The sequence below is a fragment of the Pelobates fuscus genome, chromosome 7, assembly GCF_036172605.1.
Source record: "Pelobates fuscus isolate aPelFus1 chromosome 7, aPelFus1.pri, whole genome shotgun sequence".
NCBI classification, from domain to species: Eukaryota; Metazoa; Chordata; class Amphibia; order Anura; family Pelobatidae; genus Pelobates; species Pelobates fuscus.
The window spans coordinates 107,390,967-107,410,631 of NC_086323.1; the positions used below are offsets into that span (position 1 = coordinate 107,390,967).

At 44.0% G+C, this 19,665-nt stretch overlaps 1 protein-coding gene across 1 annotated transcript in view; it reads right to left on the reverse strand.

Annotated features, from left to right (window-relative positions):
• Window positions 1-3,808: 3,808 nt before the first annotated feature.
• LOC134568076 (cytochrome P450 2D15-like) overlaps window positions 3,809-19,665 on the reverse strand; it is a 63,271-nt gene continuing 47,414 nt past the window's right edge. Inside the window, exons 7-9 of the mRNA XM_063426361.1 lie at window positions 19,226-19,413; window positions 15,163-15,304; window positions 3,809-4,087 (exon numbers count right to left, since the gene is read on the reverse strand). Of these exons, the coding sequence (XP_063282431.1) occupies window positions 3,906-4,087; window positions 15,163-15,304; window positions 19,226-19,413 (512 nt within the window). The 3' untranslated portion in view covers window positions 3,809-3,905. The remainder of the gene's footprint in view (window positions 4,088-15,162; window positions 15,305-19,225; window positions 19,414-19,665) is intronic.

The window sequence follows — 19,665 nt, forward strand, 5'->3', positions numbered from 1 at the left end:
GTCCGTGAATAAAATGCAATAGGAGCCTCAACCCCATTTCTCAAAGTGTGGCTCAATACAGCCCCTATGCCATACGGAGAAGCATCGCAGGTGAGGTTGAGCGGTTTCTCCAAATCATAGTGTACAAGCAAACTGTCAGAAGACAACAGTTTTTTAGCAGCGCTGAAAGCGGTAGTGTGAACGTCAGTCCACTTCCATGGAGCATCTTTAACTAGTAGACGATGCAGAGGTTCAGCAACAGTGGCTTTATCAGGCAGAAAAGAATGGTAAAAAATTAAGCAACCCTAGGAAAGCTTGCAGTTCTTGTTTGTTTGTTGGAACCGGAGCTCTATGGATAGCTTCAACCTTAGAATCAGTTGGATGAATGCCCTGTGCGTCAACTCGGTAACCAAGGAAATCCACGCTGCTTACACCAAAAACACACTTTTCCTTTTTAAGTTTTAGACCAGCATCAAGAAAACGTTGTAAAACAAGTTGTAGCTGTGCAGCCAATGACTGTATAGAATCTGCTCCAATAAGAACGTCATCAAAATAAGGCACTACACCTGGAAGTCCAAATAAGAGGTCCTCCATTAAATTCTGGAATATGCCAGGAGCAATGGAAACTCCAAACTGCAAACGTCTTGCTCGGAAAGCTCCTTTGTGTGTTATTATCGTTTGTGCATCAGCAGCCTCATCATCCACAGGTAACTGCTGGTAGGCTTGAGCCATATCCAACTTGGCAAATACTTTTCCTTTTGCCAAAGTAGTAAGAATTTGATTAACAGCTGGAATTTGATAGGGATGCTCTTGCAACGCTTTATTTATTGTACATTTGTAGTTAGCACAGATTCTGACATCCCCATTTGGTTTCATGACCGGAACTATGGGTGTACACCACTTTGGGTGTGTTATGGGTTCAAGTATGCCTTGTTCCACAAGACGTGTAATCTCAGCATCTATTTTTGGTCTGAGAGCTAATGCAATTTTGCGAGGCTTCATACGAATTGGGGGTACTTTTGAATCTAATACAAAATAAACAGGAGGGCCTTTAAACATGCCAAGACCTTCTTCAAAGACTGCACTAAATTTATCAATCACATTCTGTAGAATATCTGTGGATACATTATTAACTCCAGTTAATGAAATTCCTAAGGGTTCAAACCACTCTCTACCTAGCAAACTTGCTCTTTGTCCCTTAGTAATTATTAAACGTAAATGTCCTCTGAATTTACCATATTTTACTGGTATAAAACAAACCCCTTTAACATCCACAGCCTGTTTGTTGTAGTCCACGAGATGAATATCACAAGGTACTATTGAAGGAGAATTATGAGGCCATAACAATGTAAATGTCTCTTCTGAAATCAAAGAATATGCGCACCCAGAATCTACTTCCATTTTGCACGGAACATCTTGAAGCACAATTTCAGTGTAAATCTTCAGTCCTGATAGTGAATTTTCCACTTTATTCACATAGTCATTTGAGTAAACACCTGCAGTCATTTCACTATCAGAAACGGTTTGTGGAGTATTAAAAGAGTGCGCTGTGGTTTGTATTTTATTCACATTCTTATATTTGGTCTGAATTCCACTGGCTTGACTTTGGCAAACTGTCTGTATGTGACCTGTACGTTTACATGTGTGGCAAACTGCATTTCGAAAACAACATGTATTACGCCTGTGTTTTCCACCGCAACTATAACAAGTTCCTTTAAATGGAGCTGTGACATCAGTGTGTGGTGAACAGTGTTTTGATTTAACATCAGTCTTCTTCACTAGATTTACTTCAGGTGAGTTATCTTTGCTGGAGGAGGATTGTATCTCTTTTGAATGGACACATGCAGCCTCATTTGCGAGCGCTTCCTCTTGTGCAATAATAAAAGTTAAATTCTGTCTTGCAAGCAGTCTCCTCTGCAGTGCTTCATCTTGCACCCCACACACAAGCCTGTCCCTTAACAAGGATTCTAAGCTTGTACCAAAATTGCAATTTTCAGACAGCCTGCGCAGTTCTGCAATGTATGCTGCAATGCTTTCACCTGGTTTCTGATTTCTTCTATTGAAATGGAAACGCCTCACTGTTTCAGATGGGGTGGGTGCTAAATGATGTTTTAACAGTGCCAGTATTTCTTCAAATGAGTAGTCTTGTGGTTTAGCAGGAGATATCAGTGAGCGTACAATATCAAATGTTTTGGATCCAATAACACTCATTAACACAGCTCTCTTCTGAATAGCATCCACCACCTTATTAGCTTCCAGGAAAAACACTAACCTGTCAGCATATGAGTCCCATGAGGCTGGATTAGCCAGATCAAATTCCTCCATGTGTCCCAGAGAAGCCATGCTGGAAATATTTGTAGATAAAAGAATTCCAAAAAAAAAGTTTTACTTCCTCACTCTGATTTCATTTCCTTATATATATTCTGCAGTGTCCATTTATTATAATCCCATCCTCGTCGCCAGTTTAGTGTATTAGCATGTTATATATTCACAAATGGCTCTCAGACATTGTAGTAAAATAGAACTTCTCTTTACTTCAGTACACACACATAATGACATAACACCAAAAAGACTAAACACAACAACAGAACAAGTGCATAACTTCACTGTGCTGCCATCTACTGGAAGGTGGACTGCATAAACCTCAATACATAACAGTGACACAGAAGGTAAAAGTAGGGGTATGAAGTAGGTTGTTAGAAAAGTATTCATTGAGGGCTTAGTAGGTTATTTTTTGACAGTTGCAGGAGGGGAGTCGTGGGGGGTGAAAACCTGCTAACAGTTTAATTGATATGCTTTCTTGAAGAAGTGAGTTTTCAATGATTTTTTTGAGACTGGGTGAAAAAGAAGAATTGATCTGTAGCCCTTCAATTTGAGAAATTGAAATTTGAAACTTTAAAACAAGTTTATTTCCTGCAGATTTTCTGGACAAACATTCATTCTTAAATCTCATATTCCACCTCATCCAGGTGCATGATTATCCTTTACTAGCCGTTCCCTCCTACAGAACTGCTCATGGCTATAATTTTATTAAATCATATTGTGCCATGATAATGCTAGCATCTTGCATGGCTCGCAAACTCATTGACTCTTATAATGGTTATCTTAGTGAAGTGAGACTAACACTTCAGCATTATGAGTATTCTTTTTTTTTTTTTTGTCCAACCTGGATGGTATTGATTGGTCCAGAATTGGTCCAGCACTCTCAGATCACTCCCAAGGAACTGCCAGTGACTGGGTGCCATTAAGAGCCATGGTTTATGTAAAACATTTCCAAACGGTTCAATATTAAAGCAGATATGGTGCCAGGAATCTAAAGGCAACAAAACCACTTTTAAAAATCTGTTAAAAAATAATTTCCTCTCTCTTTGGATAAATATATTTTTTTTAATGTTTGTCAAACTGTAACACCATTTTTAGCATTAACATATAATGTGTAAATATTATTACAAATGATGCATTTTACTTTTATAATTTTTAGAAGCAAAGTGTGTATATAGGTAGATTAATGTATACGATTATTCTAATAACATCCTATTTTGCCTACCTACATTTTTTTCATTCAATCTAATGTCTTTCATCACCCCATCAATTTTCTAAGGCGTAGTCCTACACTCTTTCATACAATTACAAATCCAAATGTTAATTTAATTAGTACATTGTAACCATATAACCACACACACACCGTCCCATCTTTGGTGCCTTTTTTAGCACAATTGAAAATGTGTCTCATAGAGTAAAGTAGTGTAAATATCGTGAACCAGCTTCCTAAAATGTGAGCTAGAAGTCCTATATGATCAACCCCTGTATTGTTACATTAATTATTGCAAAATATGTAGCTACATTTATAGAGAATTATAAAAATAATTTTAAGGTTATAAGATTAACATTATGATAATATAAATTCTGATTTTCAGTTTATCCAGCTACATTCTTGATACAGCACACATTTTGTAAGGATGTGGGCAGAGTGTCAATGCATATAGGCCATCCTCCCTTGGACGAGGTTCGTTGTCGGGTATCTCGAATGTAAACTGCTGCATGAGTGACGTAAAGAATAGGAAAAGTTCCATTCTTGCAAGACTCTCGCCAAGGCAGACCCTCCGACCTTTCAAAAATAAAAACATTGTTTTTGATTGTAATATTTTAACGGTTCACATATTCCCATATACATTCTTCCATTTTAGCTTTCAAGCACAATTGGCACCTAAATATAAACTAAAAAGAACTTTCTATATGTTGAAATTGTACATATCTGTAAAACTGTTTGTTTATTTATTTATTTGTTGGCAGCATGGTATCTATAACTAGCACTAGTCTGTTGTGTTAGCCTGTCAGGGTTATTCAATAATATGTAAATTATTCAAATGGAATTTCAAATTGTACGCATAAATTAGCAGAACAAAATATACACTTGGGGATTTTTTTTCCAATTTAAATATATTGACCACAAATTTGAAATGCACTGTAAATTCTTGACAAGTTATAATGCACAGGGTTATTCACAAAACAACAAATTTTAGCAAATGTAATCCAATCACAAAATGTATGCAAAATAGTTGCTCTGGAAACATTCTCATACATAAAAGAAACTGCATCTGATCTCCCCGGACCTCTCCCCTGCCGTCCTGCAACGCGTCACTGCTTGCCTTTCTTCCATCTCTGACTGGATGTCCTCCCGCTTTCTGAAACTCAATCTCTCAAAAACTGAGCTCCTTGTCTTTCCTCCTCCTAATACTGATCCTCCTCTTTCGCTCTCCCTCCAAGTTTGTGGTACCAACATCAGTCCATCCTTGCAAGCGCGCTGTCTTGGCGTCATACTTGACTCTGGTCTCACCTTTGAGCCTCACATCCAGCATGTTGCCAAATCCTGTAGATTCCATCTTAAAAACATAGCCCGCATCCGCCCCTTTCTTGCACCAGATACTACCAAGGAGCTTGTCCATGCTCTAGTAATTTCCCGCATGGATTATTGTAACCCTCTCCTGATTGGTCTCCCCAATAGCCGTACTGCACCCTTACAGTCCGTAATGAATGCTGCTGCTAGATTGATTTTCCTCTCTAGTCGTTTCTCTCACACCTCACCCCTCTGCCAGTCCTTACATTGGCTTCCTGTATGCTATAGGAGTCAATTCAAGGTACTAACTCACACCTATAAAGCACTGAACAACTCTATCCCCTCTTATATCTCCTCACAGATCCATAGGTATGTCCCTTCTCGGTCTCTCCGTTCTGCCCATGACCACCTCCTGTCCGTTGTCAGCACTCGTACGGCCAACTCACGCTTGCAGGACTTCTCGCGGGCGGCTCCCTTCCTATGGAATAGCCTGCCTACCGCCATCAGACTCTCCCCTAGTCTTGCATCTTTTAAGAAGTGCCTTAAAACCCATCTCTTTAGGAAAGCTTATGGCCTCCAAGACTAACCCTTACCTCACATACCTGTCTCTTGCCCTCTCCTAAAGGGCAGCCCACCTTATTTGATTGTAAATTCCTGTCCTAATGTGTTTTACACCCCACCTCCTATAGAATGTAAGCTCGTTTGAGCAGGGTCCTCTTCAACCTACTGTTCCTGTAAGTTTATTTGTAATTGTCCTATTTATAGTTAAATCCCCCTCTCATAATATTGTAAAGCGCTACGGAATCTGTTGGCGCTATATAAATGGCAATAATAAATAAATAAATAAATCTGAAGTTGAAAAAAACATAATGACTATATATATAGTGCAAACTTTAATATAATTAATACAATAATTTTAACCCACTTTTTTCAAACAATTATTTTACCCTTCTTTTTTATATAATCATCTTTTATATAATAATTTTATCTAAAACCTATAACTACATGCTACCTCTGGTATGAAGTGAGGCATAGCGTTACTCTGCCTTTGCCATATCGTGACCAGGGGAGACAGCATCTCTTTGATGCTGTATTGTGTAAACCATTTAAATATGATGTGGAATTTGGCACCTGTGGACTCCAGGCACCATCACTACTTCAATCTTATGAAGTGGTTATGATACTTACAGTGTCCCATTAATACATTAAGAATTTAAGAACATTACACGGTAATGTTTACTTACATTTTAAACTAAATCACTCGATATATTTTACAATATGTCTTAAAGGGAATTTTTAGAAGATAAAAAAATGTGGGGCGTTTTATATCTGGGCTGCCTTTATTAGTGGGATCAGTCTAATTTGCAGATGGTACAGGTTCTCTCTGTAATGCCAAAAATGAGCATTAATATTTTTGAGACCTGAGTGGGGACTAGCCGAAGTTTCGTTTTCATAGTCTCTGTTTTTGCATACATGTTTTTCATTCTACTGTTGCTTTCACTTATAATAATTATATATTGTTTGCTTTTTGTATTTTTTTTCTTTTTATAAGAATCAGCACTTCTATTTTTTAAGTATGTGGCACCTGCTCCTTTAATCTAATTCATGGAAAAGCGTTGGCAAAGCCCCACACAGAAAAAAAAGCTTTGATTAAAGTATCTTCATAGAATAAGTGCAGTAAATAGCATTGAATCTCAGACCAATGTGTCAGAATGAAAGAGGAAGCACAATCTGCAATGACCACCAACGTGCAGCTGATATAAATAGCTTGAATGCAAGTTTGAGAGGGTGTCACATTTTACATTGATATCCTATAAGAAGCTTTCATTGATATGTGTTCAGATGTCATCACAGACATCCCAACTTGCCAAAATGTATTTCAGGGAGGTGGCTTCACCTGGTACGGCTTCCCCCCCAGGCGCGCGCATACCCTCCCCCCACGCGCACCCTCCCTACACAGACACACACTGCCCGCAAACATTTATGAATACCTTGACACACAGATACACGCACTGGCACATACGCACTCAGATACACACTGACACACAGATACACACATTGAAACACACACTCTGATTAGTGATGTCGCCAACATAACATTTTCGGTTCGTTAACGGCGAACGTGAACTTCCGCATATGTTCGCGAACCGGCGAACCGGGCGAACCGCCATAGACTTCAATGGGCAGGCAAATTTTAAAACCCACAGGGACTCTTTATGGCCACAATAGTGATGGAAAGTTGTTTCAAGGGGACTAACACCTGGACTGTGGCATGCCGGAGGGGGATCCATGGCAAAACTCCCATGGAAAATTACACAGTTGATGCAGAGTCTGGTTTTAATCCATAAAGGGCATAAATCACCTAGCATTCCTAAATCACAATGGATATGGATTGACACCTGACATATGACATATTGACACTTTGACATATAGATTGACACATGTCCTCAGAGACCCTGATACACACTGACACAGAGCAGAATAGGGACTGTTCCCCCTATATAGGGTCACTTGGCAGATATGGATTGACACCTGTCCTCAGGGACCCTGATCAGGGCCGGTGCAAGGATTTTTGCCGCCCTAGGCAAAAAACATTTTGCCGCCCCCCCATATGTCCTGCCCACCATGTGACATCACTTAGCCCCGCCCATATGCTCTGCCATATGGGCCAACGCCAGTCTTCACAAAGTGTCTTTTATCTGAAAAGACAGTGTGTTTACATTAAAAAGCCTACAGGCACAGGCTATAGACAACAGAACCACTACATTATGCTGTAGTGCTTCTGGTGACTATAGTATCCATTTAATGTGAGGTAAATTAGAGATTAGTGCCACTAATAATATATTGGATTGCCTACTTACCACCAGATGAGGACAAGAGGCTGATGATGGGCTCAGTCTGGCTCCACAGGTCTGGTGTAGAAGAGGCTCTCTGGAGACTGTTTTTAACAGTGCTCACAACAATTAACGAACAGGAAGCAGCTCCATTTTTTAGGGCCCCTTACACAGCTCAAGGTCTGGGCCCCCAGGGGGCATACGCCTACAATGCCCACCCATAAATCCACCTACATGGCCCATCCATGAGTTGGGGATGTTTTATGTGTGCAATTTGTGTAAGGGATGTAGTGTGTTTACAGGGGATGTAGTGTGTGTTTGCGTGTAAGGAATGTAGTGTGTTTATAGGGGATGTAGTGTGTGTTTGCGTGTAAGGAATGCATTGTATGTTTCTGGGTGTGTGTGTGTGTAAGGGGTGCAAGGTTTGTTTCTGTGTATGTAATTAAATGCAGTGTGTGTCTGTAAGGGGTGCATTAATTATGTAAGAGAACGTAAGGGATGTATTGTGTGTTTCGGGTGTGTCTGTGTGTGAGTAGGAATGCGTTGTATGTGTCACGATTCTGGAACCAAACACGCTAACAGGTCACAGAGAGGAAGGGTGCTATACCGGTCCTTAGAGTGGCCGGGCTAAGCACACTAAGAATGGTCAGGAGACAAGCCAAGTAAAGGGAGCCAGAAAATGGGAGAATGAGAAACAAGCCGAGGTCAAAGGAGAGGAGAAGACAGGATAATCGGAATAACAAGCAAAACAATCGGTAACCAGAGAGCAACACGAGAAAACTGCACTACAGGTATCACAAGACCACAACAGGGCACTGAGAGATAGGAAAGGTAAGTATAAATACCCTAGGTTTAATTCTGATTGGACAACTTCCAATCAGAATTAACAATCACATGTGGGAGATATCTACGCCTCCCACTGTGATTGTGGTACTGTTGCTTTAACGCCAGGTCACTCACGTGACCTCGGCGTTTGCATAAATTAACGACCTTCCAGCGTGCAGGAAGGCGTGGAGGATGCGAGCGGCGAGCGGCGGAGAGGAGACGCCGCTCGCCGACAGGTAGAAGGAGGAGAGACCGCGGGCGGCGATGGACTGAGGGTGAGTGCTGCAAGTTGCGTGCAGCCTCCCCTCTTAGCCGCCCGCGGACCCCTGACAGTATGTTTCTGTGTGTGTGTGTGTGTGTGTGTGTGGGAGGGGGGGAATGCATTGTGTATGTGTGTAGTGTAAAAGAGAGGGTTTGTGGGGTAGGATAGGGACTGAGAGGGGAACAGCTCTTTATTTTATTTTTAAAAATTCATAGTGCTCTCCCCTCCGGTCAATTATTGATTTCCCCTTCCCTTCTGTCCCTCCGTGTTCTCCCCTTCTGTCACTTAGTGCTCTCCCTTGGCCCCCTGTCCCTCTGCAGTCCCCCCTTGGTGGTCTTCTCACTCCCCCCTCCCCCCTTAGTGGTCCTCCCTCTCCCAAACCCCTTAGTGGTCCTCCCTCTCCCAAACCCCTTAGTAGACCTTCCCCTACTCCCCCACCCCCTTAGTGGTAATCTCCCCCCCCCCTTAGTGGTCCTTACCCTCCTCCCCTCTCCTTAGTAGTCTTCCCTCCTTACCCCCCTTTGGTGGTCCTTCCCCCCCTTAGTGGTCCTTCCTCTCCCAAACCCCTAGTGGACCTCCCCTCCTCCCTTAGTGGTCCTTACCTCCCCACCCCCGTTCCCCCTGTGTTCCTTCACCCCCCTCCCCCAGGGGTCTTGACTCACCCCTCCCCTAGTGGTCCTTACCCTCCCCTCCCCTAGTGGTCCTTACTTCCCCCTCCCCTCCCCTCCCCTAGTGGCCCTTACTTCCCCCTCCCCTCCCCTAGTGGTCCTTGTTCCCCCCTCCCCTCCCCTACTGGTCCTTACCTTCCCCTCCCCTAGTGGTCCTTACTCCCCCCTCCCCTCCCCTAGTGGTCCTTACCCTCCCCTCCCCTAGTGGTCCTTCCTCTCCCCTCCCCTAGTGGTCCTTACCCTCCCCTCCCCTAGTGGTCCTTACCCCCCCTCGTGGTCCTTACCCCCCCAGTGGTCCTTACCCCCCTGGTCCTTACCCACCCCCAGTGGTCCTTATCCCTACCTAGTGGTCCTTATACCCCCCTTTCCCTCCTAGTGGTCCTTATCCCCCCCTCCCTCCCTCCCTCCCTCCCTCCCTCCCCTAGTGGTCCTTATCCCCCCTCTCCCTCCCCTAGTGGTCCTTATCCCCCCTCCCTCCCTCCCCTAGTGGTTCTTATACCCCCCTCTCCCTCCCTCCCCTAGTGGTTCTTATCCCCCCCTCCCTCCCTCCCTAACCTAGTGGTCCTTACCCTCCCCTCCTGCCCATGTAGCGTGAGCACTTCCTGTCTGTCCACCGGCGTTCCACGCCACCCGGCCACGCTACATGGAGAGACCGGCAGGAGGGAGCGCTCTGCGCTTCCCTCATGCTGGTCACTCAAACCCGGCTGCCCTCCAAGCAGCAGTGCTGCGCCGCCTGAGGCTTGTAAAAGCGCTCAGGCGGCGCAGCATGAGGAGCCACACCGGGCACAGGGATCCGGCCCTGACCCTGACACAGAGCAGAATAGGGACTGTTCCCCCTACATAGGGTCACTTGGCAGATATGGATTGACACCTGTCCTCAGAGACCCTGATACACACTGACACAGAGCAGAATAGGGACTGTTCCTCCTACATAGGGTCACTTGGCAGATATGGATTGACACCTGTCCTCAGAGACCTTGATACACACTGACACAGAGCAGAATAGGGAATATTCACTAAATGCCAAACATTGTTATACAGGGGAATATTCAGTAAATAAGGATAAGGGGGGGGCCTACTGTCCTCCCCCCCGGCCCCCACCCCTGTGCAGTGGGTGGGGGCCATAAATCACAATGGGGGGTCCTACTGTCCTCCCGCCCGCCCCCACCGGTGAGCGGTGGGTGGGGGCCATGTTGGCAGAGTACACGCTGTAGGCCTGACACACACTTATGAAGGACACTGACTGCTATTATATTACAGTCAAAAACTTTTTTGTTTTTAAATGCAAGCTATTGTGACACCAGATATGAGTGGCACTGTGCACTGGCAGAGGTTGGCAGAGTACACGCTGAAGGCCTGACACCCGCTTGAAGGACACTGACTGCTATTAGATTACAGTCAAAAACGTTTTTTTTGTTTTTAAATGCAAGCTATTGTGACACCAGATATGAGTGGCACTGTGAACTGGCAGAGGTTGGCAGAGTACACGCTGTAGGCCTGACACACACTTATGAAGGACACTGACTGCTATTATATTACAGTCAAAAAAATTTTTGTTTTTAAATGCAAGCTATTGTGACACCAGATATGAGTGGCACTGTGCACTGGCAGAGGTTGGCAGAGTACACGCTGTAGGCCTGACACCCGCTTGCAGACAACTAACTGCTATTCAATCTATAACACTGTAAAAAGTTTTTGGGTTTTTAAATGCAATCTATTGCGACACCAGATAAGAGTTGCACTGTGCACTGGCAGAGGTTGGCTGTAACGAGTATATACCCCTACACGCAGGATCCAGCCAAACAGAAGACAGCACAGAGGAGAGATACGTCTACCGGACCTTAGAGTGGCCGGACTCGACGTAATAGGAGAAGACAGAGTCAGGAACGATCCGAGGTCAAGGGCACAAAGAGACAGCGTAAACGAAAACTAGCCGGGGTCTGGTACACAGGAATCAGCAAGCCGGCAAACAGTACAGACAAGGATAAAGCGAAAACGAAGTCAGAATACAAAGCCAAGGTCAAATACGGAGAAACACAACTGAACACAACAAGCACTAAAGGGAACTGTAGCAGAAACCACGATAGGGCAAGGAACTAAGGGAAAAGGGTGAGTATAAGTAGCCTTCAAACTAATGTGATTGGCTCCTGTCACTTCCACACCCCCAACAGGTAAGTGTATGGGGTGATTGGCATGACAGGAGCCAATGGGAGCCTTTTTGCAATTTAGGCTCCCACTGTCTCTTTAAGAGCACGCCCGAGACTAGCGGCGCGCTCTTAGCTGCAGGCGGGACACGTGACCGCATCTCGCGGTCACTGCCCGTCTTCCTGTTAGGAGAGTCGGATGAGCCGCGCGCGGCTCGTGCAGCCGCAGGACCGCGCGCGGCTTGAAGAGAGGACCGCTGCCGGCCCCCGGATAAGGTAAGTACCGCTACATTGGCAGAGTACACGCTGTAGGCCTGACACACACTTATGAAGGACACTGACTGCTATTATATTACAATCAAAAACTTTTTTTGTTTTTAAATGCAAGCTATTGTGACACCAGATATGAGTGGCACTGTGCACTGGCAGAGGTTAGCAGAGCACACGCTGTAGGCCTGACACACACTTATGAAGGACACTGACTGCTATTATATTACAGTCAAAAACTTTTTTTGTTTTTAAATGCACGCTAATGTGACACCAGATATGAGTGGCACTGGCAGAGGTTGGCAGAGTACACACTGTAGGCCTGACACACACTTATGAAGGACACTGACTGCTATTATATTACAGTCAAAAACTTTTTGTTTTTAAATGCAAGCTATTGTGACACCAGATATGAGTGGCACTGTGCACTGGCAGAGGTTGGCAGAGTACACGCTGTAGGCCTGACACCCGCTTGAAGGACACTGACTGCTATTAGATTACAGTCAAAAACTTTTTTGTTTTTAAATGCACGCTATTGTGACACCAGATATGAGTGTCACTGTGCACTTGCAGAGGTTGGCAGAGTAGACGCTGTAGGCCTGACACACCCGCTTGAAGACAACTAACTGCTATTCAATCTATAACAGTGAAAACATTTTTTTGTTTTTAAATGCACGCTATTGTGACACCAGATATGAGTGTCACTGTGCACTTGCAGAGGTTGGCAGAGTAGACGCTGTAGGCCTGACACACCCGCTTGAAGACAACTAACTGCTATTCAATCTATAACAGTGAAAACATTTTTTTTGTTTTTAAATGCACGCTATTGTGACACCAGATATGAGTGTCACTGTGCACTTGCAGAGGTTGGCAGAGTAGACGCTGTAGGCCTGACACACCCGCTTGAAGACAACTAACTGCTATTCAATCTATAACAGTGAAAACATTTTTTTTGTTTTTAAATGCACGCTATTGTGACACCAGATATGAGTGGCACTGTGCACTGGCAGAGGTTGGCAGAGTAGACGCTGTAGGCCTGACACACACGCTTGAAGACAACTAACTGGTATTCAATCTATAACAGTGAAAAAACTTTTTTGTTTTTAAATGCAAGCTATTGTGACACCAGATATGAGTGGCACTGTGCACTGGCAGAGCTTTGCAGAGTACACGCTGTAGGCCTGACACACAGACGCTTGAAGACAACTAACTGGTATTCAATCTATTACAGTGAAAAAAAATTTTGTTTTTAAATGCAAGCTATTGTGACACCAGATATGAGTGGTGGCACTGGGCAAGTGGGCACAGTATCCACTGTGAACCTGACACAGAAGCTGACACATCTGCAATTAGATTACACAGGAAAAAAAAGCAGACTGATGTTCTAGCCCTAAAAAGGGCTTTTTGGGGTGCTGTCCTTACAGCAGAGATCAGATGAGTCCTTCAGGACTGTAGTGGACACTGAATACACTAGCCTAGCTATCCATTTCCCTATCAAATCAGCAGCAGCTACACTTTCCCTCCTCTCACTAAGAATGCAGCTTCAGAATGAATCTAAAATGCTGTACAGGAGGTGGGAGGGTCTGGAAGGGAGGGTCTGCTGCTGATTGGCTGGAATGTGTCTGCTGACTGTGAGGCACAGGGTCAAAGTTTACTCAATGATGACGAATAGGGGGTGGATCGAACCGTGCATATGTTCGCCCACTGTGACGAACGCAAACACGCTATGTTCGCAGGGAACTATTCGCCAGCGAACCGTTCGGTACATCACTAACTCTGATATGCACACTGATACATACACTGATATACATACACTGACACATACACTCAGATACATACACAGATACACACACAGACACGCAGATACACACACTGACACATACACTCAGATACATACACAAATACACACACAGACACACAGATACACACACTGACACGTACACTCAGATACACGCTGACACACAGATAGACACATAGATACACATACACTGACACACACTCAGATCCACACACTGACACACACACTCAGATACACACTGGCACATACACTGGCACCCCCACACACACACACACACAGATACACACTGGCACATACACACACTCTGATACACACCGAGATACACACACACTCTGATACACACACTGACACACAGATACACACACTGACACATACACTCAGAAAAACACACAGACATACAGATACACACACACCGACACAATCACACAAATATACACGCTGACATACAGGTACACACACTGACACAAGCACTCAGATACACACACTGTCATACAGATACACACACTGACACAAACACACATTGACATACAGATACACATACTGATGCAAATATAAAGATACATACACTGACATACAGATACACACACACTGACACAAACACTGAGATACACTGACATACAGATACACTGACGGGGCCGGACTGGGGATACAAAGCAGCCCTGGAAAAAAAAATATGTCAGCCCCATAAGTCATTGCACCATATCACGTTGCATGTAATATGTAAGGCAGTCTTGCCACCCCAGATGATTGAGTAATATACATACATACATACATACATACATACATTTATATATATATATATATATATATATATATATATATACGCAAATCCGGAACTACTGGAAGACTTGGAATGTCTGTCATCAATATAAAGGTTGAACTTTCTATGACACAGGTAATGAAGCTGACTTAACCCCTTAAGGACACATGACATGTGTGACATGTCATGATTCCCTTTTATTCCAGAAGCTTGGTCCTTAAGGGGTTAAACTCCTCCTTTTTTTAAAGAAGGTCAACAGTAGGAAAAATACATAAGACAAAGTAGTCCCAACTTTGTCTTATGTTTTAAAGAAAACTAGATCAGATAGGAAGAAAATAAAAACAAATTCTGAGAGATGACGAGAAGTGGAAACAGTAAAAGAAAGGTAAGTGACAGTACCACTTTAACTATTGCAATTGTCTCCATTCCCCTCATTCCTTTGTTACATTTAATACATTGGTGATCAGAGGAGTTGAGATTAGGGATAAGGGTCCTTGAATGTAAAAATTCCCCATACTTCGGAATAATGCAGTGATTTTATTTTGGTTTAACGGTTTTATTTACTTTTAGCAATGATAAAGAAGGTTACCATTCCCATTTTAAATACATAAATACTGTTGAACATATCCACACTTTTAATATTCACTTACAATAATATCCTGTATATTCACTAGAGCAGTGCTTTACAACTTTCTGCACTCCATATGTTGTGGACTATATCTCCCATAATGCTCTTGCAGCCATAATGCACTAGAGATACCCCTACACTAGAGATATTTTATAGTTACCTGCAGAAAATGCCATGAATGCTTCTTGTTTCACAAACTTGCCATTCTCATCCAGGAAATGCTCGGGGTAAAACTGATATGGTTTCTGCCACACTTTTTCATCCTTCAGCACAGATGACAGGTTGGTAATGACAGTGGTACCCTTTAAAATAAACATCAGCATACAGAATTATAATGAATCACTCTATCATGTCTTCATACATTAATATATGACTAATTTTGGGCTGAAATACCCCTGCAAGAGACAATGCTTACTAGGGCTGCCTTTACCACAAGGCAAAAGGTTAAGCTTCCCATGGGTTAAACAGCATTTAGGGCGGGCGGAGCCTAACCGCTGAAACGAACGGACGCACACTGCAGAAGCTCCGATCGACAATCAAGAAAAAACCCTCTAAAAACTGAATACTTCACTCCTAAAGACAACCACACAACCAGGGGAACTACCCTGACCTCATGGGACGAAAGAATAGAAAACAAGGGGCGGACAAACCTGCTCCAGGGCTGACAATAGGAGACATGTGGCGGCAAACACGCAGCACGGGAGAATCCAATATGGCGGCCCTCCACGGAGGCTGCTCGGATTTCTACTCGGACGACTACTCTGAAGGCGCAGAGGAGGATCTCCCCCCACCACCAGCCCCCAAACAGCCGGCGAAACCTAACAAGCCCACAGCGGACAAAGATGCTGACCTGGTTACTACCGGGGTATTGAAGGCACTGCTAGCCGACCTACAGAGGAATATCCTCACGGACGTCACCGCACTGAGGGGAGAGCTGCAGGGCCTGACAGGCCGCATAACAACACTGGAGGCCTCCTCCCAAGATCACCAGCAGCACATATCCTCCCTTCAGATGGCCGTACAGGACTTACAACGCCAAAACTTATTATATGAAAGGCGTTTTGCGGCCCAGGAGGATAACAGAAGGGGCTGTAATCTAAAGGTCAGAGGGGTCCCAGATGACCTGCCAGAGACGGAATTACCTCAAACGCTGAAAAAAATGCTGACGGCCATACAACCCGCCAGCCAAGCTAAACCCATCACTCCCACAGACTTTTTCAGAGTCCCCAAACCATCCGGGGCCCCGGCCACAGCCACCAAAGATACCATCCTCACCTTCCGAAACAAGAAGGACAAATCGGCGATCCTCACCACACTCCGAGGCAAGACCCCACTACAGTTTGAAGGCATGAGCCTGACATTCTACGCTGACCTGTCCGGGGCTACTCTGGCGTGGCGCAGGTCACTCCGTCCCTTCACAACATTGCTTCAGCGCAATAATATAAGGTACCGCTGGCGATCCTCCCGAATACTCCTCGTTCAACAAGGAGACAAAACACATCAAATCCATGACGCTCAAGAAGCAGCCAACCTCCTACAAACCCTGGGCCTGCCACAGGTTACACAAACCCAGGTGAGCGCCTACGAGCCTACCTCCCCAAACCGCAACTGGGACCCGGCACAAATCCCCGCATTTATGCCGAGAAATAATACACCGGACGCCTACGCCTCGATCACCACTTGAATAGAGAGGCACAGGCAACCCCACTCACCTCCATTGAGCAGCGAACTACCTCTCAGAGCTCAACACTCTCGGACGCACCACTTGTCCAATTGAGCTAAGTTTTGTTGTTCCTGTTTTGTTTTAAAGCCACTACTGGGACACCGACATGCATAGGGGGAAATCGGCCAATTAATGTACCTGGCCCACCTGTCTAGCCTTCAGAACCGGCATTGACTAATCAGGATGAACTGCACCAGAGACGGACTATGCTTCCACTAGCCCTGTGAAGATTTTTCTATATCTTTGAAGGCATTTTTCCTTTTACGCCTAGTTTAAGCGTTCTTCATTGTCTTGTATGCTCTAATATCTTAAGATAAGAACCTCATACTGACACTTACTCACATAGAGAGTGCAAGTCTTAGGATGAGCAGAATCACTCAACTGACATCGCTGTGTTACTGTATTATATTTCTACTGATGTTTGTTTAATGTCTTCAGGTATCACAGCGTGCAGGATGCTTAGCACTCGGAGGTAGCATGTCTTCCCTGGGCTTACTATGTGCCCCAGCAAATTAGTTATGGGTTTAACTCCCCAATTACTTACTACTACCTTTTTTTTTTAGCCTACTATTGCATCCGTATAGGTTTTGAACGGGTCATCCCCCCACTGAATTACCTAACTCCCTAGCGTAGTTAACATGCGGGGTTAAGAAGCTTTAATATAGTACTTAGGGCAACTCACACGCCATGACAAGCGGAGCAGAGAACAAACTTTTTAGTTTTCTTCTTTGGCAAAGCGACAACACTGTATACAAACCTGTGCAGCTTCATCCCATACCCACCTAGCATATACCCAGCTTAGTATAACCGCTCGATAGGCTGTGATAACTAGGTAAAACTGAGTAGCAGCATCTAAATCTCTAGAACTACTCTTTTGTTATTTCACGTTATTCATGTTATATAGTTAATCTTGTATCCTCCCTTTTTTGACGAGCTGAACAGGATAAACCAACTGTCAAGCGACCATAATGTATATAAACATGTGCAGAATCCTCAAAAACAAACAAAAATGTGTTGTCTAACTGTATGCAACGACTAAGATCCACTATCTCTTCTTCAGCTACTGTCCCCACACGTTTGTGTAATCCATCTTATACAGTCAGCTAGTACCCAACCTGTTTTGTTATTTACTGTATAAAAAAAAAAAAAATGTGCGCACTCACAAATGCTTAACACCTGTCCGTACTCTTGAATGTTTTTATTACTTAAGAATGCTGTTGTGGCATTACAGTCATGTGATCGTTTATACATGCACATCAAAAATAAAGAATTTACAAAAAAAAACAGCATTTAGGGGGCGACTGTAGCCTATTTCACAACCCAATACAAAAATGCACTCTGAAAAATGGAGGAGTCAAAATGGAGATATTGCACCATGTACCAGGAGCCGGTAGTGTAACTACAGCAGGCAAATGGGTTTGAGCTGGGACCGGGCCCATCACTCCAGGGGTCTCGGCTGCCCTGTGACCCCTGCTGATGCTCAGGGCCAGACTGGCGGGCGAGCATAACTTTAGAGCCAGTGCACAGCGCTTCCCCTCCTACCAGTCACCGCATGTAGCGTGACCGAGCAGACCACGCTCAGTGAGCACTTCCTGTCAGAAACAGAAGATCCTCCACCGGACGTCAGCTTGGCCATGCTAAATGGAGATCAGCAGGCACAGAAGGGGAAGGGGCTGGGATGAGACACATGGAGGGGTTGGGGGGGAATTTAACTCACCTGCTGCTATTTGCCGTATCTGTGGCTCATTTACTGGCTTTAATCGCTATCTCACATCAGCTTCAGAGTCTGTTTGTTTGTTGCTGTTTCTGGAAGTATTCTGCCTATTGCTCACTCTCTGGTTTTGTGAAACTATTTATGGACTATTGTATACTATGGATATATGCTATGCTATATATAGTATACTAAATGTATACTAGCTGTCCACCCTGATTCTTGGATTTGTCTTGTATTCTGACATTGGGTTTTCCTTCGTCTGTCCAGCTCTTCCGGATCTGCCCTCCTTCACACATTCTCTCGCCATGTGATGTATAGAATTAGCCACCATGGGATATGATATTTTGCAAGGGTGAGCAATATCTCCACACTCAGAACTCCAACCTCAGTTAAGCCCTTGTAGTTGTGTTCCTTCTTTCTAAAGACTTATGCCTGCACCCTGATTTGCCTCCACAAATGTTTCCAAAATGTTATAAGCACTAATACCCACATATCATGCTTCACTTTTCTTTGTAGCATGTTCCTCTAGCTGTCTCTAACTTAACTATTTAACTGCCTCACAAGATAATTAGTATTTACATTTTCCCCAGATCTCTGGCCATCAGGTTCTTAACTCCCCTTTATCACCTTAGATTGTAAACTTATTAATCATCTTGCTAACCTTTTGTATAAAAGTAGCACTATTTTCTAGTGAATCAAGAAATATATTGCTTTTATCAGAGAATTCATGTTTATTTATTTAAAGAAAATGTTAAAACTCTGGAAGAGATTTACAGCTGGAATTACCTTTGGTATGAAATGTCCTTTTATCTCGGTGTCCCTGTAGGCCATATGTGGTAAACCGAGAGGTAGAATGTCCCCGCAGCGTTGGATTTCATGAACCACTGCATTGGTGTATGGCATTTTTAACACGTCCCCCATCGTAGGCATCCTTTCTCTTCCAATCACTTTGTCAATTTCCAAATGGACCTTTGCTGAAAGAACATAATGTCACGATTCTGGGAACCAAACACGCTAACACACACACAGAAAAGGTGCAATACCGGACCTTAGAGTGGCCGGGCTAAGCACACAGAGAATAGTCAGGAGACAAGCCGAGTAAGGGGAACCAGAAGACAGAATAACGAGAAACAAGCCGAGGTCAAAGGGTAGGAGAAAGTCACAAAGTCAGATAAACAAGCCAGAGAGTACGTAACCAGAAACACAAGTTCAGTAGCAATACTAGC